At 42.0% G+C, this 24,247-nt stretch overlaps 3 protein-coding genes across 7 annotated transcripts in view; 2 read left to right on the top strand and 1 right to left on the bottom strand.

Moving 5' to 3' along the window:
• Positions 1-213: 213 nt before the first annotated feature.
• On the top strand, positions 214-3,254 carry ggh (gamma-glutamyl hydrolase (conjugase, folylpolygammaglutamyl hydrolase)). Its single transcript, XM_019266987.2, has 9 exons — positions 214-586; positions 830-938; positions 1,022-1,072; positions 1,919-2,003; positions 2,087-2,225; positions 2,312-2,418; positions 2,495-2,585; positions 2,663-2,797; positions 2,885-3,254. The coding sequence occupies exons 1-9, from the start codon at positions 472-474 to the stop codon at positions 3,001-3,003; spliced, it is 951 nt and encodes a 316-aa protein (XP_019122532.2). The 5' UTR covers positions 214-471; the 3' UTR covers positions 3,004-3,254.
• A 1,318-nt stretch (positions 3,255-4,572) lies between these two features.
• On the top strand, positions 4,573-8,169 carry LOC104928764 (gamma-glutamyl hydrolase-like). The gene is made up of 9 exons (XM_019266988.2): positions 4,573-4,906; positions 5,030-5,138; positions 5,245-5,295; positions 5,593-5,677; positions 5,753-5,891; positions 6,150-6,256; positions 6,395-6,485; positions 6,563-6,697; positions 6,787-8,169. Exons 1-9 carry the CDS (start codon positions 4,825-4,827, stop codon positions 6,903-6,905), a joined length of 918 nt encoding a protein of 305 aa, XP_019122533.2. The 5' UTR covers positions 4,573-4,824; the 3' UTR covers positions 6,906-8,169.
• Positions 7,760-24,247, bottom strand: part of dpp6a (dipeptidyl-peptidase 6a) — a 192,528-nt gene continuing 176,040 nt past the window's right edge. For all 5 annotated transcript variants that reach the window (XM_019266976.2, XM_019266977.2, XM_019266978.2 and 2 more), the window contains 18 exons: positions 20,620-20,774; positions 20,430-20,527; positions 19,795-19,918; positions 19,671-19,709; positions 19,472-19,579; positions 19,294-19,385; positions 18,010-18,057; positions 17,802-17,920; positions 16,189-16,260; positions 14,519-14,626; positions 13,924-13,993; positions 13,219-13,413; positions 12,598-12,652; positions 12,371-12,470; positions 11,600-11,658; positions 11,434-11,506; positions 11,267-11,340; positions 7,760-9,871 (listed from right to left, as the gene is read on the bottom strand). In XM_019266976.2, the coding sequence (XP_019122521.1) occupies positions 9,722-9,871; positions 11,267-11,340; positions 11,434-11,506; positions 11,600-11,658; positions 12,371-12,470; positions 12,598-12,652; positions 13,219-13,413; positions 13,924-13,993; positions 14,519-14,626; positions 16,189-16,260; positions 17,802-17,920; positions 18,010-18,057; positions 19,294-19,385; positions 19,472-19,579; positions 19,671-19,709; positions 19,795-19,918; positions 20,430-20,527; positions 20,620-20,774 (1,739 nt within the window). In that variant the 3' untranslated portion in view covers positions 7,760-9,721. The remainder of the gene's footprint in view (positions 9,872-11,266; positions 11,341-11,433; positions 11,507-11,599; positions 11,659-12,370; positions 12,471-12,597; positions 12,653-13,218; positions 13,414-13,923; positions 13,994-14,518; positions 14,627-16,188; positions 16,261-17,801; positions 17,921-18,009; positions 18,058-19,293; positions 19,386-19,471; positions 19,580-19,670; positions 19,710-19,794; positions 19,919-20,429; positions 20,528-20,619; positions 20,775-24,247) is intronic.

The raw sequence follows: 24,247 nt of genomic DNA, 5'->3' as shown, positions 1-24,247 counted from the left end.
TGTATTGTGTTTTGCAATACAGTTAAAAATAAATAAAAACTTTTAGGTGATTATACATGCGTGAAAACATGGTTTTGAATATTATATTCCGTGTCTGCCTTATTGTGACACTTGAAAAAAACAAAACAAGAGATGAGTGGGGTCATTTGAGGTTAACCGTGATGCTTTTATTCTGGAAGGAACTGTACCGGAAGTGTCACCGAGGGTGTTCGTTAACACGGAAGCAGACTTGCAGCCAACACCGTGACTGTGTTGACTCGGTTCAGTTCGGCTCAGTTCGGCTCGGCTCGGTTCAGCTCGGCTCGGTTCGCTTGGCACCGTCTATTAGTGTGTTTCCATTGGCTGAAACTGTGGATAGTACCTGATACTTTTATTTTTTATTAGTGAAGGTTTCTGTCACTGCTTCCGGAGGTGTTCTGAGAAAAGTTGTAATTTATAAGTATTTAATTTTAATTAAATTTTTTGAACGTCATGACCTCAGCTAACGTCTTTACTTTGACAAAAATGACCTTGTTGTCGTTTTGCATTTTTCTTTCGTGTCTGCTGTTTTTCTCCTCAGCCAAAACAAACGACAGACCCATCATTGGTGAGTGTAATAACACAATATTTACTTAAATATCATGTTCAGATGATGCACATTTAGTCATTTAGTCGATGCTTTTAATTAATGTGTCAGCATCATGCAGACTGGAGGAGCCGGGGATCGAACCACCGACCATCTGATCTCCAACCTCCCTATTTAAAGACAGTTAAAGCCAACCATGTTGTTGTTGTTGTTTTGGGTTTGGGAAGTGACAAAAGTGTCGAGTCATGTTTTTATTTTTTCCAGGTGTTCTGGCTCAGGAGGTTTATTCTCCCAAACCGAACCAAAGCTCTTACATCGCCGCCTCCTATGTGAAGTTCCTGGAGTCAGCAGGTGCAAGGGTCGTACCCGTCATGTGAGTTATGGACCAAACTTCATACCTGTCATCACTCCACTACATAAAAAGATTATGTAATATATCCTCTTTCATGTCTTTAGGATTAACCAGACACTGGAGGAGTACAAGACCCTGTTCAACTCCATTAACGGGTAAATAATGTAACAGCCTCTGTGTGATTTTTGGAAATCACACAGAGGACACTTTCCTCAGTGTACAGGGCTGGACAAAATAACAGAAACTTTATGCTGATATTAAAGCACTGTACTGTTACTTTGTTGTACGTTTGTTGTTAGAAGAAGGCTTCACTTTGTCCTGTGATTTTTTTTTTTAAGGTCATGCAGTGAAATGCGATTTTATTTCATTTTTTTGCTTAAACGGCATGTGCAAAAAAATACAGTTTTGCCTATGTTATATTTAAGCAAAATTACAAATATTATTTGTTAAATACGTTGATTTAATTATCAAAACAGGTGGTCACAGTTTATATAAGCCAATTACATCCTATAGAACAGAATAAAACATGTTTCAGATTTATAACTTTGCTGGTTTTTGCACTAGCTCTGGCAGATTGCTTTGTTGGACTTTCATCCTTGTCATATTACAGACCGTTTCTGCATCACGTGGGTGATACAGAGACAAACACTAGCTCCTGAGTCTATTGAGTCTAACGGGAGAAGTGAACGTGATCACAGATTATTGGACTCATTCTTCTTGGACTCATGATGTTTTTCAAATGGGTGAATCAGGAGAAAATGAACTCTGATCGAGGCCTGTCTCGGTGTCGGCTGTAACAAACTCTCCTTATAATAGGACTCGCACTTTTTGGTGGTCCGGTGGGTCGATTGGTTGATCGTTTTTTCGCCCTTGATTTCTGCTGCATTCAGCAGGTAGAGGGCACCGAGGCAGAATCTTTTCCATGTCAAGATTATCTTCAGTTGACTTTTATGTCATTTATGACGTCTTCACTTCTTTGTGTCTTGTTTCTGCGTTCGCAGGATCCTCTACCCGGGCGGAGGTGTCAGCATTATTTCATCTGGTTATGAAAGGGCTGCAAAAATCTTTTACGACTTGGCCATTGAGGTAAAAGTGTGAAACACTAATTCAATGCTACGTTTTGGCGTGTCGATGCTGAGTCATGCTGCATGCTGTATGTGGCGTTTCAGGCAAACAAGAGAGGCGATTATTTCCCCGTGTGGGGAACCTGTCTTGGCTTCGAGCAGCTGGCCTACTTGACGAGTGGAGAGTCACTACTCTCACACACAAACACAAGCGGCGTGGCGTTACCTCTGACCTTCACTAATGGTACGGTGGAGAGTCTGTAAACATAACTGTATGATAGCTGATGATGTTGCAACAACCCTAATCAGAATGTTGTGACCCGTTTCCAGAAGCCAAAGGCAGCAGGATGTTTAAAGGCTTCCCAGCTGAACTCATGAAGGATCTGTCTTCGCAGCCGCTGACAGAAAACTCTCACAAGTGGAGTCTGGCAGTGTTGGTACGTAAAAAGAGTTCATTCACTACTTCTAGATTAAACACGAGAAAGCGAGGTGTATCTAACCTCTCTGTTTCAGACTTACAACACAAACGAGGAGCTGAAGAAGTTTTACAAAGTTCTCTCCACAAATACGGACGGAGACACAGAGTTTGTGTCCACAGTGGAAGGTAGTTACAATGCAGCATCAGTTTACAGCAGGATCATGCTGAAGGGAACACTTTTAATGAGCGCTTTCTCCTGGCAGCGTATGATTACCCAATTTATGGGACACAGTGGCATCCGGAGAAAAATGCATTCGAGTGGACGAGGCCGTACATTCCACACTCACCGTCGGCGATCAAGACCACCTTCTACATGGCTGATTTCTTCGTCAGTGAAGGTACGGACACGGTGTCGTGTTTGAATTTTTAATCAAACATTAAGCCTTCGTGATCTGTAAGTCTTCCATCGATTTCTGTCCTCGCAGCCAGGAAGAACTTTCACAGATTTGAATCCAAGGAGGACGAGAGCAAAGCGCTGATCTACAACCACAGTCCTGTTTACACCGGGATGCAGAGCGCCTTCGAGCAGATCTATTTTTTCTAAACCCTTCTGATGTCCGAGTGCTGATTGGCCCTCTCAGTCACGTGACTTGCGAATGTTTGCAGATGATTTGATTGTTTGATTTAGTCTCTGCTGCTCACTTCATTTGTTTAATCTGCAAACTAAACCAAGCAGTAAAACAGGACAAATGTAGACATGCACAATAATCCTTGATGCTGGGAATCATGCTTTGTGACCGCTGCAGCTGTTTTTACAGCCGAGTCATTGAATGTCATTACAGACGATGAACAAAATTATATTTGAAGGAAATTCACCTTATTTGAATGTTTATAGTTTACATTTTAACGAGGCATGACTAGTGTAGGGTTTAATGGCAACTAGCAGTGAGGTTGAACAAATGAATACCCCTTGCCTCACCTGTGTGTGTGTGTTTGTATTTCGAGGCAGTGTTTGGTTTGTTAGTTCTGGGCTCCTGTTGCAACAGGGCAGACTCTGTGAAAGCGTAAACGTGGATCTGTGCCTGTTGTTTCTGTTTCTGTGTTGGGGACGTTTGTTTTTCGGATTTTCTGTTAGAAAGCTTCTTTGTGTCTCGTATGAAACCGGTTGCTGCTAAATCTAACCTCAGCTTTTGACAGAGTTGATTAAACCACTGCCTTGAACCTGTTTTAATCATATTCATCAAACAGTTCTTTCAGTGTCACTATTAGAAACTCCTCCCAATCCCCTGCGGTGTAATCCTTGGTCTATTTGCTTCTGCTAGGCCACATCATTCAAAAACATGACACATTATTTCACCGTTATGTGAATGACACACGAGCCAAATAACAATTAACTGACATCAACGTCCTGGATGACCAAAGTATTTGACCGACATCGTCTCTCCTCGTCTCATCTGTCACCTAAATTTGACAAACAAATCAGTCAGGTAGTAAAAATGCAGCTCAACACATTCTCTGCATTTCTAACCTGGAGACAGTCATCTACGCCTTCATATCCTCTCCCGCCTTATCGCTCAGTCCACTTCATCCCGGCTCCTCAGTGAGAGTTTTAACACATCGCTCCTGCAGCGACAGGGTTGATTTTAAAATCCTGATGTTTGTCTTTGTTCAATGGACTTACGCCCTCTTACATCACAGAACTCCTGTTCCTGTATCGCACTGTGCCAGAACTAAAATCAATTGACCAAAGATCCAGGACTTAAGGTGTAATGGCTTATCCTATCACTGCCCCCCCATGATGTCATTATCTTCCTTCCACATGAGATTTTCAAGAGTTAAAACACTTTTCTGCACTAACTTTTAAGTTTTTGTTGTTGTGACAATGTGCCTTTTACTGTTATTATTATTTCTACTATTATGTCTTATTACCAACTTTGGATCAACTGTGTTGTTTGTGAAGTGCTATAGAAATAAAGATGAGTTGAGCTCATTTCATGGAGATGGCCTACTTTATAAGTTACACTACTACTGTACTCACACCTCATTAGCTCACACAAAATTGGGATCTCAGGAGGGTGGTCATGCTCTCAAACCCTATTGGCTCACAGAAAAATGGGGCTTCAGGATGGGGGCGGGGGTTACAGTTGCTACAGTCACTTTAAACATACCGCTTTCATTTTCTGTGTGCGGTACGACTTGACAAGCTTGGAACGAGCTTTTGTTGGGTTGCCGTTGGCGAAAGTTGTGGATACTACCTGTTTGTTTTTTTGGTACTGTGGCAGAGTCAGGGTTTCTAGCACAGCGTCACCTACTTCCTAGAAGTATTGAGAAATGAGATAAGTCTAAAGAGGTCAAAGCAAAACTTCCAGGACATAGAACAACTTTATTGTTTTTTTGTTACGTCAGAAGGTTTACGTCTAGAAAAATGACCTCGTTGTCGTTTTGCGTCTTTCTTTTGTGTCTGCCGTTTTATTCTTCAGCCAGTACAAACGACAGACCCATTATTGGTAAGTACTGACACTTTATTCACCGTAACACTATGTCAAACTTATTTCTAAAGCCGACTACCTTTTGTTGTTTTAGGTTTGGAAAGTGTCGAGTCATGTAACCGTGTGTTTCTTTTTAAAAAGGTGTTCTGGCTCAAGATCTTCGCACACCAAGAGAAAACTACACCTCTTACATCGCCGCCTCTTATGTGAAGTTCCTGGAGTCGGCAGGAGCAAGGGTTGTACCCGTCATGTGAGTTATCGACCAAACTGTCCTTCCCCCGGTACACGAGAGATTGTGTAACACCCTGTTTGTGTGTTTGACCTTCAACCTTGTCCTTTTTTTTTTATTTCTATAGGATTAACAAGACAGCGGAGGAGTATAAGACGCTGTTTAACTCCATTAACGGGTAATAATGGGTTTAAATCTATAAATCTATATAAAACAAACATTTGCTGACACTTTCCAAACAGAGAGTAAAATGACTAAAAGTCTGACAACATATTGACCTAAAAACACGTCACGTTGAGGTGAATCAACACATGTGAAGGCCATGGGCATATCAGATGATCAGGTTTTCTGTTATTTTCTTCACTTGCTGTGTGTATTTTTATTTTTAAAAAAGATACAGATGGTTTTGTTTACGGCCTCTTTGTTCATTTGCAAATCCTGACTCAGTCTCTGTGTGTTGTCTCTTTGTTCACAGGATCCTCTACCCAGGCGGATCTGCCAGCATCGTCTCATCTGGCTATCAAAGAGCTGCAAAAATCTTTTATGAGATGGCTATTGAGGTAAAAAAAAATAAAAAAAATACTTGTTTAATACTTTGCTTTTGGTGTGTTGATGCTGGTTCTGCGGCGTTTCAGGCAAACAAGAAAGGCAACTATTTCCCCGTGTGGGGAACGTGTCTTGGATTCGAGCAGCTGACCCTGTTGACGACTGGAAGGTTGCTGCTGACGCGTACCAATACAACCGCTGTGGCGTTACCTCTGGACTTCACTGACGGTACGACTTTGTCTTAATATGAAGATTTTCATGTTGATCGTTCAAAAATGTTTGACTTTATTATCACGACCAGAGCTAGTTGTGTCAGACGTCTAATTCTAACCAGAATAAACATCTAATTTCTTGAATTTTTCCATCTTAATATATCAATCGTAACTCTTTAATGAGTCATCTACATAAGAGTGATGCAATATCAACATATTGTAGAATATTTTCTACCCCAAATATATTGATAACAATGCTGTGACCTGTTTCCAGAAGCCAAAGACAGCAGGATCTTTAAAGGCTTCCCAGCTGAACTCATGGAAGATCTGGCTTCGGAGCCGCTGACAGACAACTCTCACAAGTGGAGTGTGTCAATGTTGGTATGTTTCCATACATTATTATGTTGGGAAAAGGGTTTATTCACCAACATAACCCCAGCACTGCTGAGTACAGCAGAACTTTTGTTTTTTTAGAGTTTGTGATGATAGAGAAAGCACGCTAACCTCTGTTTCTTTCAGACTTATAACACGACTGAAGAGCTGAAGAAGTTTTACAAAGTTCTCTCCACAAATACGGACGGAGACACAGAGTTTGTGTCGACAATGGAAGGTAGTTACAATGCAGCATCAGTTTACAGCAGGATCATGCTGAAGGGAACAGTTTTAATGAGCGCTTTCTCTTGGCAGCGTATGATTACCCAATTTATGGGACACAGTGGCATCCGGAGAAAAATGCATTTGAGTGGAAGAAGCCACACTATCCACACTCCCCGTCAGCGATCAAGACCACCTTCTACACGGCTGATTTTTTCGTCAATGAAGGTACGAACACGGCGTCATGTTTTCTTAATTAAATAGCCACTTCCAGCCTTTTTGATCTGTACGTCCCGCACTGATCTTTGTCTTTACAGCCAAGAAGAACCGGCACAGATTTCAATCCGAGGATGACGAGAGCAAAGCGCTGATATACAACTACAGTCCTGTTTACACCGCGACCAGGAGCGTCTTCCAGCAAATGTATTATTTCTGATTTGATTCCGGAGTGCTCTTCCTTTTTATCGGCTGACTAGCTGTCTCGATCGCGTGATCTCGTCACTTCATCTGTTGAATCTGCAACTAAAACAAGTTGTAAACCAGAAAACTGACAAATCTATGCGTGCAAAATAATCCCTGATGCTGGAATGAAACAAAAAAAAAGAGGGAAGGTATGCTCTGTGACTGCTGTAATGAAATACTATTATAGACAATCAACATACAGTTGTGATATTTTAAGGATTTTTTCTAGATTTGAATGTTTGTACACATAACAACATAAAAGAGAATTTCTTAAAGCTGCATTTTGATGATGAAATATAAATCTATTGCTGTTAGCAATAATCAAATGACCCTGTTTCATGGTTTTCCAGCCTGTAAAAACATTAGATATATAGATATTTTTCACTTTCCACTACCTGCTCAGCACTGGACAGTAAAAGACAGTGAACATGTAACAACTACAAAGGCAGAATATTACTCTCAGGATTTATTGGAGACCAAAACAGAGTAAATGTTGGACCTAACATTCAATGGGTTGCCAGAAACATCGCTCCAAATGAATGCTAATGTTGCCTAAAGTCTGCAAGATGTGTAAACAGTTGCAGTTGTCTGATAACGTAACAACTTTATACAGTGATAACAAGTCAATGTTTGGTTTTTTGCTTGCTCCGCTGCCCCCAAGTGGCCAAAAAAACAATATACACAGCTTTAAAACTCACAAAACATGAGCCAAAGAAAAGACTGAAGGCTGATAAAATATCATTTTCTTTTATTCTAACATTTACCTTCATGCCACAATCTGACATTAATCTCCTTCTATGCTTTGGATAACAAAGTTGAGTGTCTTTGAAAAAAGTCCTCAACCACTGGCAAAGAAAGTTCGATGTTGCCATTGGCATTTATAAAGTCCACTTTCAGTTCAAGGACAGCAACAGGAGAACAGAAATGAATTAGTCAAATGTAACTTCCAAAATGCTTTATGCACAAATAACACTCAGGTAATATTGATTCTTTTTAACTTTTTTTTTCTTTTAGAATAAAATGATATTTGAATAACATTTACACACCAAGCTGACGAGACTGGGATCTCAATCACAATACTACTGGAAATGTAATTTATGCAATCCAGTAAGAAACATTCAAGATGTCAAAATTACCATGTGGAGTTGAGCTATTGGGGGATAGTGCTGCAAATAACCTCTTAACATGCACTGAAACGGAACACAAATGGCCATTCAAATAATAATTTAATAAAAAAATAATAATTAAACTTGTGCCTGAAGAATTCATCGTTTGGTAAGTCTTCATTTGGACTCAATTAATTTTTCCACCTATACAAATGCAGAATTTCTCTGGGTGGCTTCTTACCTTCAACTTGAAACGATGTATTTTACTGATTTAAGTGTCGGTGACACGGTACTTTCAGTAACAAACACTGTAGTTTCTGGTACTGCTCATAAATCTTCACCTACTTTCCTTAAACATCGTATAAGCGACAACGCATGCAGATTCTGTACATTTGAGCTCGGTGTAATGTCGTCGTACGGTTTTCTTTGAAACTTTTAAAATCCCTTCACTTTCTCAATTAAAGTGTGTAACTGTTGAAAGTAGCTCTCATAATTTATTTGAATAATTATAGATTTAAAAACAATAGCTGCCGTTTTGGGAAATGTGCTCATTCGCATTCTTGTAGACGATTCATCCCACTGTCATATCTGTAAAAACTACAAGTTATGATGGCCAATGATTTCTAGGTAAACAGCTGCTGGCTGTAGCTTCATATTTACCGGGTGTCAAACTTCTCTTCTAACACAAGAACACAGCTAAGCTCATTTCCCCAAAATGTCAAACTATTATTAGAAAATTATCTTGGTTGTAGTTCATAAATGCAGTCCCACAGCAAGGATGTTTTCTGACAAAGTAAGGCACAGTGACTAAAACAAGTTAATGCAGTTTTTTTTTTTGGAAAAAACATTTGATAAAACTGGATCATCACAATAAAACTTTTAAATAAAATATTAATAAACCCTTGGCGGGTCTTTTTTTTCTTATTCCAAACACTTTGCCAGTTAGAGAATTCTGTCAGCGTCGCTGAAACACATAAAATGAAGCTACGAGATGAAACCAACATCAGGGCAAACATGAAGAATACCGAAAGAAAATATATCCGTAGTAGCCGAGTGAATGCTTGTGTGCTATTTTACATACTGTAAGAACAATAGACACAACCACAGTCCAACATGGAAGTTCTTCACAACTTTAAAAATAGTAACATTTCCTGTATCCGCACATTTCCAGTCACCCGTTACGAACAACCAGTGTTTTTCAGCAGGCGTCTTGATTTTCATTAAATATACAAGCCCACCAGTTATGTGCTATAAGGTGTTCCTTCTCCTCACAGCTTGAAAGTTTGTGTGAGAGCTGATGCTTTCTCTCCACTGCTTCTGAGGAGCCGGTCCATCCTGCTGTTAAATCCATCAGTATATTCCAAAACATCGCGTCGTGTCGTCAGTCTTTGTTGGGTCTCTAGACGGGCCTTTTGGGTTTGGAGGTCGGGGCTAAAAGATGAAGAATGGATGTAGGTGTGGATCGTCTTCTGCTGGAAAGGCAGTCTCGGGTTTTAGCATGCGGACACGCGGGAGTCCAAATGCAAAACCAAATCGAATCGAGCGAGAACAGGTGAGAGTTGCATATTGCGGACAACTGTATGCCGGTGTTGTGCTTGGGCACAGGGACAGGATGGAAGTTACGGTAGGCGAGACGTATGGGTGGGGAAGGATTCGGGGTCCACGTGAGTCTCAGGAGGCCAGGCTAACCCTCGTCTTCGCTCTCCTCCTCCAGCGCTTCCTCGAACACTATTTCTGGTAGCCTGAAGCATTCCTCAAAGAAGTTCACCAAGGACTGGCTGAGGTGCTGCCGTGTTGCTTCACTGTGAATGAAGTGGCCTTCGTCTGGGTAGATCTGAGACACAAAGAAGAGACTGACATGAGCGAGGTGGAGGTATTTTCTGTCACGGACATATCAGTGGATACCAATTATTGCACAGATAACTGGTAGAGAAGAATTATTACCGGTGAAGATGTTTTACCCCAAAGCAAAATTCATTACTTCTATGAGATAGAAGATTTTGTCACGGCCAAAAAATAATGAGCCTGAAGAATCAAAATGTGTTTTCCACTCCAGAAAACTCTTTTTCTCTCTCAAGTAGAGAACAAAATCTAAAACACAGAGTGGTGAGACTAATATTTGGCACTTGATTGTGCTTCTTAAATCCGATCTACGGTTTAGGATTAAGAGTTGACGCAGTAAAGAATACAATAGTCTGATTTCTTTCAAAATACATTAAATATGTTGGAAAGTAGTTGGTTTTAACTCCACATTTCAATAATATATCAGTTTTCAGTCTCAGGATTTTGTGGGCGGTCCTTAAAGGGTGGCTCGATGACACGCCGAGGCCACCCTAAGCAGAGAGATAGAGATGAATTCATCTCAGCTCAGAGTGTTTCAAAGTCAGTCATGTCATTTTCTGAACTCATCCGACACGTTTCAGTCACTTCAAAAATGGCTGCTCGACAGCTCCCGCGAGTGGGCGTGGCTTCAGCATATTCAGAGGACACGCCCCCACAGTCCTGGAGCTGAGAATTCATTTTTACCTGACTTTTTACACCTAATTTCATAAACTTGTTGATATTTTTAATCATTCAAATTTAAATGGGTGCTTAATAACACTTTCTTCTTTGGTCTGACAAACTCAGAACACATTTATTCTGACTTTACACAGACTTTAATAAAAACATGTTACTCTGATGATCAAAGTTGAGATTACACGATGATGATTGAGAACCAAAACTAATATCAGTTTTACCAAGCCACTGACCAGTAATTGAAGTGCTAGTGCCACAGCATTTAGAAGTAGTCCACCCACCCATTTCCCATAACCACTGGTCCTTATCAGGGTCATGGGGGCATTGTAACTTAAGTTATCACGTTTACATGAGTTGACCTTAAACCTATTAGAGCAACAAAGAACCAGGTTAAAAGTGTGTGTGCACAGTACCAGTCAGTGTGTAATAAGCTCCAATGAACATTCAGCTGCAGTACATTGTTGTCTTAATTGGATTAGTCTCGGTGTTAATGCAGGATGCCCAAGAAGGTCTCATAATCTCATTATGTGGGATGAAGGCATTGTGAGGGCTAATCCTCAGCCTGCTGTGGGATCCCACCGGGATCACAAAGCTCCCCAAAAGGTTGGAGGAGAACTGAACCGGGGCGAACAAAAAAAAAAAAAAAAAACGAGCCGAGAAATTGGATCAGCGGCGGTCTTAATTAAAAAGGAGCCAAAGTGAAACCACGTACCTGTAAGGTGTAGTTGGCCCTTTCACTGATGAGCTGGCCGATGAATTTCGCTGTATGTTGGAAATGGACTTTTTCTGGGGAAAGATGTAATTACACACAGGCAGACTAAATGTCAGAAACAGTACACCTTTTGTTTCATAAGATTTCGAACCATCTGAACCTCCTACCGTCAGCTGTTGGATGGATAATGAGAAACTTCTTATCCACAAACTGAGAAGCTCTGTGCGCTAAATTTGCCATCTGAGGATTAAATGAGACACACAGCGACACGTGAGACCAAATGATACAATACGATAATTATCTGGAATTTGAAACACGACAATCAAATCTTACCGTGTATGCCCTTGGATCAGGTTTAGGCAGTCCGAGATATCTCTCTGAAAACGCAGAGGCTGTAAGAAAAAGAGGGTCAAAAATCAAATTAGAAGTTCAGATTGATGTGTCACTTCTGTCTCATTCTCTGGACATTTTGAAGAAAAAAAAAGAAAAAAGGTGCACGTTTCTTCTCTTCCATATTCAAATATATTCACCCATCTACATATTCTTCAGTCTCGTAGCTGCTGTGGACCGCCTTCATTTGCAATTCCAAACTTATACAGTGTCACGGCGTGTCTCTCACCCCCCTCCGGCAAAGCGAGAGAAATCAAATAGATGGGAAATCAGTCACACCGCGACGCCCGGCTCCTCCTTAATTTGCAGTTTCCTGACTCGGTGGAGCTACAAGAGCTCCGTCTCTCGTCCTCCGTGTCTTTCACCGACGCACGCAATTCTACATTTCACACATTTCAATCCTTTGGTGGCGGAGGTGAGGCTGGTGTAGTTAACTTTGCCCGGGCACTGTTATGATTGAGTTTCTAAGGTGTATCTGCAGCATCACACTGATAAGATGTACAGGCTCACGCACAGTACATACGTGTATAGCACAGTTAGTGGAATGACTTCCAGCTGCAGGGGGAAAGGTGCCAGATTCGCAATCTGCCTTTTACCTTTTGAATGCTTTCTGCCTGAGCCTTTATGATTATGCAGAGGTTCGGGATTTGTTTACCGCATACAGCAGAGACTGTAGCATGCAGATAGAAATCACTGCAAGCAAACACAGCTTACCGTATAACTCAAAATCGGTGATGGGTGAGAGGACAGCGCCGCACTTCACAGGGGATTCCTCACCGCTGACCAACAGGCTGGTCACGTAGCCTCCGTACACCTGAGGTACAACAAGAATTCATCAGTGCACGTTCAAACTAACCGCAGCCTTTCTGTTTCTATACTTTACTTCAGGAGGCACTGCGACCTGTTTCCAAACGGGTGCATGATTCTGAGAACGTTCTTACCTTTCCAAAAGCTCCAACTCTGGTTTTATCAACGTACGGCTCTTTCAGAAGAAAACTGCAGAAGATAAAGATTGGTTCTAGTTAGAAATAACATTTACATTTTGTAAAAACTGTTAGAAATTAGAACAGATTTCTTCAACATCACTTTTGGAAGCAGAGGTTTGTTAAAAAACCTAATAAGATTTGATTATCATTTACAGCTTTTGTCATACAGATATGGAAGTATGAACATTCATAAACTAATGACAGCATATTCTGAATTTAAAGGTTTAAACCTCTTATGCATATAAAGCAACCTTAGGTACCTTGAAAGGAGCTTTATAAATGCAATTATTATTGTATTATTTCTTGAAAGGAGCTTTATAAATGCAATTATTATTGTATTATTTCGATTAAGATTTGTTTGGTACTATTTGTGGATTTAATCTAGCTATCCTGAATTTCTAACAAAAAAAATCAACAAATTTACATGTAAAACTTTGTATTTTGCTTGAAATTTCCAGAAAATGAGGTTGTTTCTAAATGCTGATTGGATTCTTTTTAGAAAAAGGTGTGGTGAGAAAGCAAATTCTGGCACCCCATGTTCACTCTAACGTCTGTTAAGATGAAAACGTTGCGTACTTGAGCGCGTCCTTCTGATCCTGTTCCTCGTACACGCCCAGCTTCTTCTGGATCCGGTGCAGCAGGTTGGTCCCCTGGAAGCCGCTGCCTCGCCCGTCGCAGCGCACCACGATGGCGCCGAAGCTGCTCACCAGCACCGTGGCCCAGTCCATGTGAAACTTCTCTGCAACCATCTGACCACCGGGTGTCCCGTCGCTGCACGAATACGACCACAGACCAGAAACAGAATCAGAGTATATTGATATATATTGGGTGAGCAAAGTGTCTGATTATACAACAGCTGTAGGTGCTTCAACTGCAAACTGACTTTATCGACTAATGCAGCACAGTTTTCAGAGATAAGCCGTCATGGTCACTTTCAGAAAATTGGAAAAATTAGCATACAGGAAAATCCAGGCAAAGAGCACAAAAAGGGCCAAATTCAGAAAGGCTTAGATTTGAGCTGCAGAGTAGAAGAGAGTTAAAGGCCCGAGGAAAGGAATGCTAATGAAAGAACAGAGTGGACGGCAGGGTGAGTCTCCTCATTCACAGTCTAATTATCATCCAGTGGAGTCGAGGACAAAGCAGCCGTGCTTTTTAGATTCATATTAAGACTGATTAAGACTCCAGTCCAGGAAATCGCCACTGAAATCAAAGTGGACATGAGTCTGTGTGTGTGTGTGTGTGTGTGTGTGTGTGTGTGTGCAAACATGCGCTCATACATACACGAGCAGGAGCAGTGGATAGTGCGCCGTAACCACAAAGCCGGCAGGTTTGATGATCTGCAGCGACAAGGCTGCAAATGCAGAAAAAAATACAGTCAATACAAAATTCATTCAAACTATCACATATATTTTTTAACCATCGTTACCTTTAATGACCAGTTATCGATGACAGTGTATCATGAATAAAAGTAAAGAAAAGTCAGATTCTGTATCATCTGCATCCAGAAAGAGGATTATGGAAGTTGGGATGTTATGTTTTTCATTAATTTGCTGAATCCAAATGAACAGATTCGAGTCAGTGGAGAAGGTAAATGATGGTGTGTGATATCACAGGTATGGAGGAGTGAAGAGTCTTATCCCTCAGTTGCCAGAAGAGGAAGACATATTTTCTCCGGTCTGGGTTTTCTTGTTAAATTCTGGACAGTTTTACCTTTTCAGTAATTCAAATGGAATAATATCAGAGACGAGGCTCTTCACTTTAAAGTCTTTGTTTGAGCTTCACAGACTCCCTGATTTGAAAGTCTTCTTATGTGACTCCCTAACAAAGTTTCTGTCAGCTGTCAGATTACTTTGTATGCGTGGACCGTGACACGTACTGTAGTCATCCATGTTGATCTCCTCGTACTCCACTTTGGGCATCTGCATGGAGTCCAGGGTCAGCCTCAGGTTCTCATTGGTCTCCAGTTTATAGACTTCCGCAATACCTGCAAGACAGCACGTCATCAACCAATGAGATTCACTGTATTAATGTTTGGACAAGAACGTGACAAGAATTAGATAGACAGTCATAGAAAGTTTGATTTAGAAGTTGCATGTTTGTATGTAAGGAGCTCCAACAAAAAATCCCAAAACACCTGGACTGTGACCTGGTTTTGCTGAAAGCAAACTTCAAATCTCAAAAGGTTGTCCTGGAAAGAGAATCAGCCGTTACTCAACAGCTACAGCCGGTTTGTGCAATGCTAACTTATCGCCCGTGGTTGCCATGACTGCTGAAGCCAAAGGGGATGCAGCAAACGTTGTACGTTGGGGATTGGTTTGTGTAAACGGTCAAAAGGCAGCATCCAGGAGGGAAATCCACAGTCAGCTGCCAGCCATGCCTGCACTGACAGATAGAAACATGGCAGGCTGATGGAGGGAAAACTTCAATTAAACCGTCTAAAAAGGAAGAAGAGGAGGAGCTCTGCATGGATTACTGACTACAGCCAACAGAGTGTTTCTGTATGCGTGCACAGAGTGGTTCTGATATGACCTTGACTCTAACACTGCTCAGTTTTTAGTCTCATGTCGAGCATACAGTGGAAAACTTTCACATCTAAAGACTGTGTGTCAAAAGTCACAGAGTTTGGATGGTTTTGCAGAGACTCGGGATCTCGCAGGGTCACATTATTATTTCCCATCCTGCTACACCTTGTGGAAATTTACAAGACAGAAAACAGTAGAAGCAGAAACAAAAGCAGCTTTCGGCTTCACGGCTGTCCTTGTGTGCACATTTCAATTTCTGTCCACCTTTTTTTTTATTCCCCTCCCTTCTCCACTCGATCGTGATACAGACGGGAGGACACGTCAAAGAGGCACAACTCCAAGAGAAAACCAAGAGAAGCGAGACTTCACATTCTTGTGTCTGCCTTGAGTGAGCATGGCAACGCGGTGCCGAACACGGCCCGCTACGGCTGGAGAGCGCACCTATGGATTGTTGCCGAGACTAAAAACCTCCGATAACATAAAACATGTTTGATTTTATCAAGCGTCGGTATTGTGAGCATGCCTATGCAGGCATTCGGCCAATTATGACATCCTGACTTTGTTGCTATGACGACACTTTGCATACTATATGTCCATTTCAACAGAACTTGTGAACATTGTTACACTCACATCAAATAATCTATGCTGATAATATTCCATTGACTCCTTCAGGGCAGGGACATTATAATGGTAAAAGATGACACTGACTGTCACACACACACACACACACACACACACACTGTAGTAATCAAATTACACTATGCTGATATAGCTGTTGGGCAGGTCATAATTTAATGAGGACATCCGTCGTCAGGAGTAATGCGATTACTGGCCTCATGCAGGACTTGGCTTGTACACAAACAGTGACTCATCGTGCAGGTGGTCGTTCTGCGCTGCAACAGAAACTCTCTCTCTCTCGACAAGGTCACTTTTAATGTAGCCATTACACCGCTGCGCCACAAGGTCACCCGTAATGTCTCCAACGTAATTTAGGGTCTTGTAAATGCAAATGGACGATACTCACTCTCTCTGTCCTGCGTTTCGCTCTCGGCGTCTCTCTGGGTCTTGTAGATGGACACAAACGGGATGTCCCAGCCTAATAAAAAAGATGTACATATGGAAATATTATATAATGCAATTTCACACTAAAGTTGTGGCATATAGGTCCAATGACATATTTAGTTTTTGTTTGTGTTCATCATCTAATGCACGATGCGACATCCCAGATCTCTGTCTCCCAAACAAAGAGACATTGTTTTGTGCTTATTCAATTTATGAAATGCTGTGGCTAAAATAGATTTCTCATATCTAGGCCACAAACAGGACAAACAGGAGGCAGAGTCCCTCATGCCTAAAACCTCAAATCGTGGAGAAGATGACGTGATCGCTGCACTTAGCAGATTGGGAACATTGTGGTTGTGTGTACGGTGGAGCGGCTCGCTCTCGGCCTCCTTTCTTTCATCCCTCCTCGTGGTAATGATATTATATAACCTCATGATATGAAGTCTTGGAGGCAGGATGTTGAGGAGTGCGGTGTATTACAAATGTATGAGGTGCAGGACCGCTGACAATCAGTGATTTCTGGGGTTGTTGATGGACGTTTCCAGGTTTGATCTGAGCTCAGCGATGATTCAGATTCAGGTTCAGAGGTGACTGACACACAAAAAAAACGTTGGATCGGTGATTAAATATTGAAGCGGCAAGGTTTCAGTCAGACTGAAAAGACGGAAACACGGATCTTCTGACTCTTGAATCTTTTGGCCTGAAGACAGCGGTGTGACATTTTGAAGCATTTTGTTTGTTCCTTTGGCATTTTCATGCCTAGCAGAGCACGTATGAATCAAAGGTAAAAAAAAAAGACAGGAGTTCTTATTTTTTTTGTAAAAAACTGGAGAATAGAGAGTCAAAGATTTGGAGCACAATATCACATTTTTGAACAGAAATATGCAGAAATTAGAGAGTAATGCTGAATAGTTGCAGTCAGTACATATAGGGCACCATTTCATGATACTTAAACTCCTTTATATCCAGAGGGAAAGATGCTATTTTATTACCAGTATGTTTTTCCAGTTAGATTTTGGCTTCTAGACTCCGACCTCATTACCCCGCTCAGATATGCATACGTAGAGATTTTGAGGAGTGATAAGTAAACATCCCGGAGCCTGCAGGTGCATGCTGGGACGGTGGGGTGGGGCTGAAGAACCAGCGGTGGCGATGTTGACGTCGATGCAGGGCGGATGGAGAGATGGGAAATGTTTGCAGCTTAAACGGGCCGCCACATCGGGAGGGTGTGTGTGTGGTGTCGCTCCATTATCAGCAGCTTTAAGTGGATTTGGACTCATAATTTGGTGCTTTTATTTTGAAATGAATTGAATGCAAGGGAGTGATTTCATGGTGTACTTTTCTTTCACAGATGCACTAAACGCATTTAGATTGACTTTTAAAAAATAAAACTTTAATGCGACAATAAAAAGGAGGCGGTAACTCTGTCTGTGTCGAGCTGAAGATGCTTCAGCTACCCTCCAAATACCCTCTTTGACCTCGCTGCCATGCACTTTACAACCTCATTAATAAAACAGCTCCTATATGCGTCTATGTAACGTGGACATGTCGGACAAAGACACGGTGGTTGGCTACCTTGGCAGTTGAGCAGGAAATAGCTCATGTTGTGGCTGAAGGAGCCGCTGATGTAGCCACAGGCGTTGGACAAGGAGCACGACAGACAGCGGCGGTTGAAAGAACCGAACGTGTCGGCGCTATGGAAACAAAAAAGAGGACATGCAACTTTTTAAAGACTTTTTTCTCACTCCCTCCGGATAAAACAAACACATAAAACAGCCGTCACCTGTACAAATGTCTTCGCTTCGGGCCGTCCTCTGTGCTCAAGAAGTATCTACATTCAAAAAGAGAGAAATGATGAGTCACACAAACAAATCATCAAAAAAAAGCACCTGCACATGCAGTGACCCAACTGCTCCCCAGAATAGATGCTTCATAAATGAACGATGCGGGAAAAACTGGGGGGAACGAATCCTTTTAGAATAAAAGTAGGCCAAATCTTTCCCCCCTTTGGGAAAAGTTTTCCGAGTCACTCCAGCACTGGAAACAATGAGTAACAATGTTTGTGTGTGTGTGTGTGAGATCATGTTAGTCAGATCACAGTTGCCTTGAGGCTCGGAGTGTGGGTGTGAAATTATCTGGTCGTGATGGGGGGAGGTGTGTGGGGATGAGTCGCAGTCCTCGTGGGTGCGACACAGTCGCTGTTACACCGAACACGTCTTGAGAGGTTTACTGTGTGAAGCGGGAGGAGCAGGAAATACACGATAAGCACGGCAGCATCGGCCCTAGATTCAGATTCAGTCTCGACACTGAACAATAAACGTCACCGAGCTCCGTGTCTGCTGCTGAAACACTCAGCCCGTCGTCTCTCTCGTAAATTTTAACACCCCTGCAAATGTCGCTTCAAAAAAGTTGAGCGTCTCATTAAGCATCCACAAAAATCTGAGTGACAATAAAGATTCATAACTGTCTCCTAGATGTTCATTATTCTGTTCAGACTATTTCTCAGGACTGTGTGGGCGCGGCAGGTCCCGCTTTGATTGACAGCGTCCCCCGTGAGGACAACAGAAGCTGAACAGTACAACTATTTTATCCACCTAAAAAAAATTCAATATTAGTATAAGTGTTTGCCATATTTAGTATATTTTCACCACTTGACTTTGCCGTCACACAGCTGAAGCCTTTATATACAGTCTCTTTGAAGCCAAAACACCACACTCCTTTTACAAGAGCAGCGATTTTAGCAGAATATCTTCAGATCTAACTCGTCGAACTGAGGATTCATATCGAGCAAACCAGAGTTGGTGATTGTTGGAACATCAGAAAGTCTAACCAAGTTTTATTTTGTTATTATATAGTGACAAGGCTTTGTGGATTCTGGTTTCCAGCGGCTTCAAGTTTTTCTTCTCCCAGATTTTGGAACAAGCAAAACATATCTGACATGATTTCCAATAAAACAAGTTGTTTTTCTAATCATTTCTGTTTCATTGTCTGTTTCTCGCTCAGTCGCCTCGTGTTTCCTCGTTATGACAAAGACAGCTGACATGTTCATAGATTTGTGGGTGCTCACATCAACTGGCTGTCCTCGTTGTAGGCCAGGACTTGGGTGACATCCCAGTCTCCGGACGTGATGGACTGCAGCGTATCCGTGCTGGTGTTTGGCTTTGGAGACAAACAGAAAAGACTCATTATTATGAAGACATGTACATATTAAGACAATAAACTGTCTTAAAATTATACTGTGTTACCTGGGAGATGGACATGGAGATGTGGAAGAACTTGCCCCTGCCTCCTTGAGGAATGGCCCGAGTGAAGAAGAGCTTCAGTCCATCTTTGGAAAACAGCGGCTTCTCATTCTGAAGACAAAAAACACGCGACATGTTGATTTCATAGGATGAAATTAGTGTTTTTTCTAAACATGACACAAATCTGTGTCAGTATTCTCACCTGTCTGTGCAGCCATCCTTCACTTTCATCCTCATGTTTCTGCAGAGACACATTGGCAGCTTTCAGTTGTATCAAAAGAGTCCGGAAAACTTTTGAGACACACACACACGAGACATCGGTTTACCTTCGTGCAGACTCCTGTCGTGGCCTCACACAGCGTCAGTATGGAGATGTTCTGGGCTCTGTTCAGCCAGTTGATGGCCAGTTTGGTGGTGGTGGCCCATTTCACCATGGTCACGTAGTACTCGCTGAAAAAACACGGAGAGGTGATTAAATAATGTTCAACCTCGTTTACGCCGCCTGTGAATCAGCATCGTCAGCGGGCAGACGATCAATCACCAAAGAGGCAAAAATATGAGAACATAAAACGACGAACAACGACGAAAAAAAGAAGTGCCAAAATGTTTCCATTTACTAATTGCAGATCATGACAGAATTTTTAAAAGGGATGAAACATTAATGATCTCTTGCAGAGAAACTGAGACATTAGAGCCAAATATAATGAGCCACGCGAAAGGAGGAATAAAAAATTGGGTATAAATATGAACAGAGCAAATGGGAGGGGATTAAAGTTAATGGAAGCAAACACGCGGCCGCATTAAGTAAAAATGCATCAGAAACAGAATTCACAGACAGTCTGCAGGACGTACACGACGGTACAAAGAACGTGATATTTGAGAAATATGCATAAATAAAAACACACAGGAAAGAATATAAATGATCTGAGTCATCTGCCTGATGACAGTCTGCATGCCTCACCCGATCCTGGGATCATCAGGTCTCCTCATCTCGATGGTGTGCAGAGGTCCATTCAGGTTGACCACATACAAAGTGATGACCGGGTTCTCCTCACCGGCCTGAGCGGGGATGAGCAAAAAGGTGAACTTTAAAAATATGTTGATGTGTTGTAACAGCCGTCAAAGTGGTGTTGAGGATAAAAGTGTGCAACCTTAGGATAGTGGTACTCCTTCCCCATTGGGTAAGGCGTGCCGGTGAACATCGGGAGCTCCATCCTGGGCACCAGCGTGTCATTGATGGTGGCATAAGCCAACCTGGCACCATCTGGAGACCACCAATGAGCGATATGGGACTGGAAAATCTCCTCTGGAAGAGTGAAAAATAAGCATCAATCATAACGACAGCGAATAAAAACTCAACACACGAGCAGAGATACAAGTTAATGACATGGCTGCAGGCCAACAGAGTCATACTGTTGTTATTTGTCAGGGTTAGAAATGAAAAGGTGTCACGGGAAAAATGTCTTTTAAAATGTATATACTGTAGATGTTCTTTATAGAAACTCATGAAACTGTTAATTCAGAAATGTTGTCTCTCTAGTCTGAGAACCCATCAGCTATCGTATATATGGGCTTCCAGAGTCGCCAGCAGATATCTGGAAAACAGATAACGGATATCTGGGCCAAGACTTCCTTCCGATTAACAAATGGATGTGTGAGAATTACAAGAAAGATACATTTCTGTTCCAACTCTAAACAGATAAAAAGCTAAATCGTCATGATACGGTAGACGGTGGGTTCTGAATTTAGTTTTTTGGCCAATGTGTTCAGCCTTTTTTGCTCTCTACAACCAAAGCGTACTCAGACGTGACTGGTCAATGCCATTTGGACTACAAACAGACACCAGAACGCTTCTGGTACCAAAATGTGGTTACCTGCCAACAGATTCTGGATTCACAAGCAGATATCTGTTTATGGAGCAGCTGTGTCTCATTGGCCTTTGTACAGGATACCAAAGGTACCAAAAGTGACAAAACACACAGTACCCAGGACCAGGAAATGCAAGCTCACCAAACCATAAAAAAAATGAAAATAATATTTTTAAAAAATAACAATAATTCCCCCAAGAATCACGTTAAAGCACGAGAAAAGAAAAGTTTTCCTCTCTGCCCTATCAGCAATATAGCAGACTAACGCTCGCCTGACCTGTTTTCTATATTTGGACTCGCTCACTCACTCCTTACCTCTCTTTTAAACCTACACACACACACACACACACACACACACACACACGCACACACACAGCCGAGCACAAAATGTTGAGGTCATAAATCACAACAGCTTTTAATCTCGCCGCAGCCTATCGACCAAAAATAGAAACTCGGCTACATTTCCCAGAAATGAACCAGCAGCAGCGATTTCTCACCAGGTGTACTTCAACTTTTGTTTTTTGGGGATTGTCATTACCTGTGTGTGTGTGTGTGTGTGTGTGTGTGTGTGTGTGTGTGTGTGTGTGTGTGTGTGTACCATTCAGCAAGAAACTCACTTCAACTCATTACATACTTGTTCCCCCCAAGACCCTTTCTACGGGCAGGTGTGTGTATGTATCTCAAATAATGTCACAATCACACACACTCTTGTTCGACAGACAGATAGAACATAATGGGGGATAAAAGCAGTCACACACACACACACACACACACCCTTCTGTCAACACACGGTGACTTATTAAGAAATTATGCAAATAAAAGCTCACTGAGGGAACTTTTCCGACAACATAAAGCACGGCCGTGACAATCCGACTTCATCATTAAGTCTGTTGTTAGTCTGCACACATTTGGACTTATTGTTTACGCCGTGCCACCAGCTACAGTTTAAATCAGCTTTTGCAATTCAGATTTCATTAATGCTTGTTTATCTGTGGGACAGGGTGCTCGCTCTGGGGAATTAACAGACATCAACTACCAATTAGTATTTTCATTAACTAGGCACGCTCGGTGGAATGACTCGATGAGCAGCATCATTTGACAAACGCTCCTGTACGTTTGTTCTTTAATGCAACAGTGATGTGCATCTTTCCACTGGTGGACAACTGCAGAGGACTAATCCCAGCATTTAGTCCGGTAAGTTTTTGCTCTGCTTCGCTTGCATGGAGTGTCCACCGGCACCCTGCTGGCACAGCTCAGTGGGGGAATGATTGGATCTCATCGTCTGATGATGAACAGCGCAGCAAAGCATTGTGCTGCATTTGCAAATGACGAGGGGGGGGAGGAGGAGGAAGAAAAAAAATAAAATAATAAAAAAATGATTTCCCGCATGGCCAGTTTCAGCCGCTGCCTGCTGACTCCACCAGCACCGGCAGCAACAGCGGCTTAAAAAAAGCATTCCACGTGTGAGTGGAGGCACGGAGGCTGTCAGATCCGCTCGGCTGGGGACGCCCAGTCACCTTCTTCCAGTCAAGGAGAAAGGTTGTGGAAGGATGCTTTACATGCACAAGAAGAAAGTAGTAATGAGAAGAGGGAGCTCTCATTCTCTCTCTCTTAAAGTAATGAGATTGTGACTCGTTCTGCTTCTTTGTGATGATTACCACGGTGAGCTTTTGGAAGCTCATCTCCTCTCTCCTCTGTATCCGCACTCTCCACCCTGCTGTGCAGGCTACATTATTCATTTAGTAAAGGACATTATTAATGCATGAGATGGCATGAGTCAAGTGTCAAGAAATAATGACTTCAAGGTGACACACGCAGGCGGGCCGAACTGATGAGAGAGAGAAAATCAAAGGCTGCAGGTTGCATTTTGTTCGTTTCTTGTTTAAAGTGTGAGCACTCGATCCACACGGTGACTGCTCAGCTCCTTAACAAAAACACGAGCGCACATTTCCGACAGAGGGCAGCAGTGTCACGTGCTCAGACTAGAAAAAAAGTAGAGCAGCATTATGGCACAGAAACAAACGCAGCTTTTTTTTTCTTCAGTTCTAATTGTCTGATGCAGATTTTTTTAGGACAGGACCAGTTCAATGACTACTTTCCTCTTTGTGTTCTGAATATTCCCGTAGTCCAACCCAGAAACCATGACACCTCCACCAATCACACAACACAAAACTGAACCTCAGAAAAGCTCATCAACATTAATTAACTACCATATTAAATGCACCCAAATCTACATCTATAATATGGAAAAGTGGCGATGAGACACGCCGTCCTCAGATTATCGCTTTGATGACGTGACATTCTTGTTTCCCACCAAAACGCGCCGAAAAGAAACATGTCGGAGAAGCAGCTGTTACTATAAATACTGTACCGTTACTGGAGGTGACGGCGCGAGTGATAATTGAGCAGGAATAGAAAAAGCACATGACGGAGCGAGGTGAGATTTTTTTTTTTTTGCTGAGCCTCATCCAAAGACAACGCTGTTAGATGATGCAGGGCGAAAATGCTTTTACAGTCATTGTGTTCTTGTTCTTTCCAGGTCTATATTAAGCAAACAGAAAGGAGGATATGGCCCCTGTGTGTTTATTTACCCTGCAATGCTACAGACAGAAAGTTAAATGTGATAGATCTTTTGGTCTTTAGCTAATAGACACTTCCACAGTCGATTACTCACATCAAGACAATTAGTTTTTGGACTACAAGTTTCCTGGAATTGAACGTTTAAATATGCAAATGATGCTAAACTTTAGTGAAATCTACAGACAGGAAAAATGCTCAAAATTCCCCCAAAGTTTCTCAACCTGGAGGGAAACTCTGAAGATGTCAGCAGTTATCAATAGAGAGAAAACGTGTCACAGAAACGTCGTTACAAACTGTGTGTGTGTGAAAAGAGGGCGTATAAGAGGAAGGG

This window comes from Larimichthys crocea, chromosome XXIII (genome assembly GCF_000972845.2).
Source record: "Larimichthys crocea isolate SSNF chromosome XXIII, L_crocea_2.0, whole genome shotgun sequence".
NCBI classification, from domain to species: Eukaryota; Metazoa; Chordata; class Actinopteri; family Sciaenidae; genus Larimichthys; species Larimichthys crocea.
The sequence above is the reverse complement of the archived record's forward strand: the minus strand, read 5'-3'. Positions and strand labels throughout refer to the sequence as shown.

What these genes read in the sequence shown, in the direction of transcription:
- LOC104928764 (XM_019266988.2), top strand. Translation starts at nt 4,825, where the DNA reads ATGACCTCGTTGTCGTTTTGCGTCTTTCTTTTGTGTCTGCCGTTTTAT. An exon ending in AGTGGAGTGTGTCAATGTTG is followed by an intron (nt 6,257 to 6,394) that starts GTATGTTTCCAT and finishes TGTTTCTTTCAG; the next exon opens with ACTTATAACACGACTGAAGA. An exon ending in TGATTTTTTCGTCAATGAAG is followed by an intron (nt 6,698 to 6,786) that starts GTACGAACACGG and finishes TTGTCTTTACAG; the next exon opens with CCAAGAAGAACCGGCACAGA.
- ggh (XM_019266987.2), top strand. Translation starts at nt 472, where the DNA reads ATGACCTCAGCTAACGTCTTTACTTTGACAAAAATGACCTTGTTGTCG. An exon ending in AAACGACAGACCCATCATTG is followed by an intron (nt 587 to 829) that starts GTGAGTGTAATA and finishes TATTTTTTCCAG; the next exon opens with GTGTTCTGGCTCAGGAGGTT. An exon ending in TGATTTCTTCGTCAGTGAAG is followed by an intron (nt 2,798 to 2,884) that starts GTACGGACACGG and finishes CTGTCCTCGCAG; the next exon opens with CCAGGAAGAACTTTCACAGA.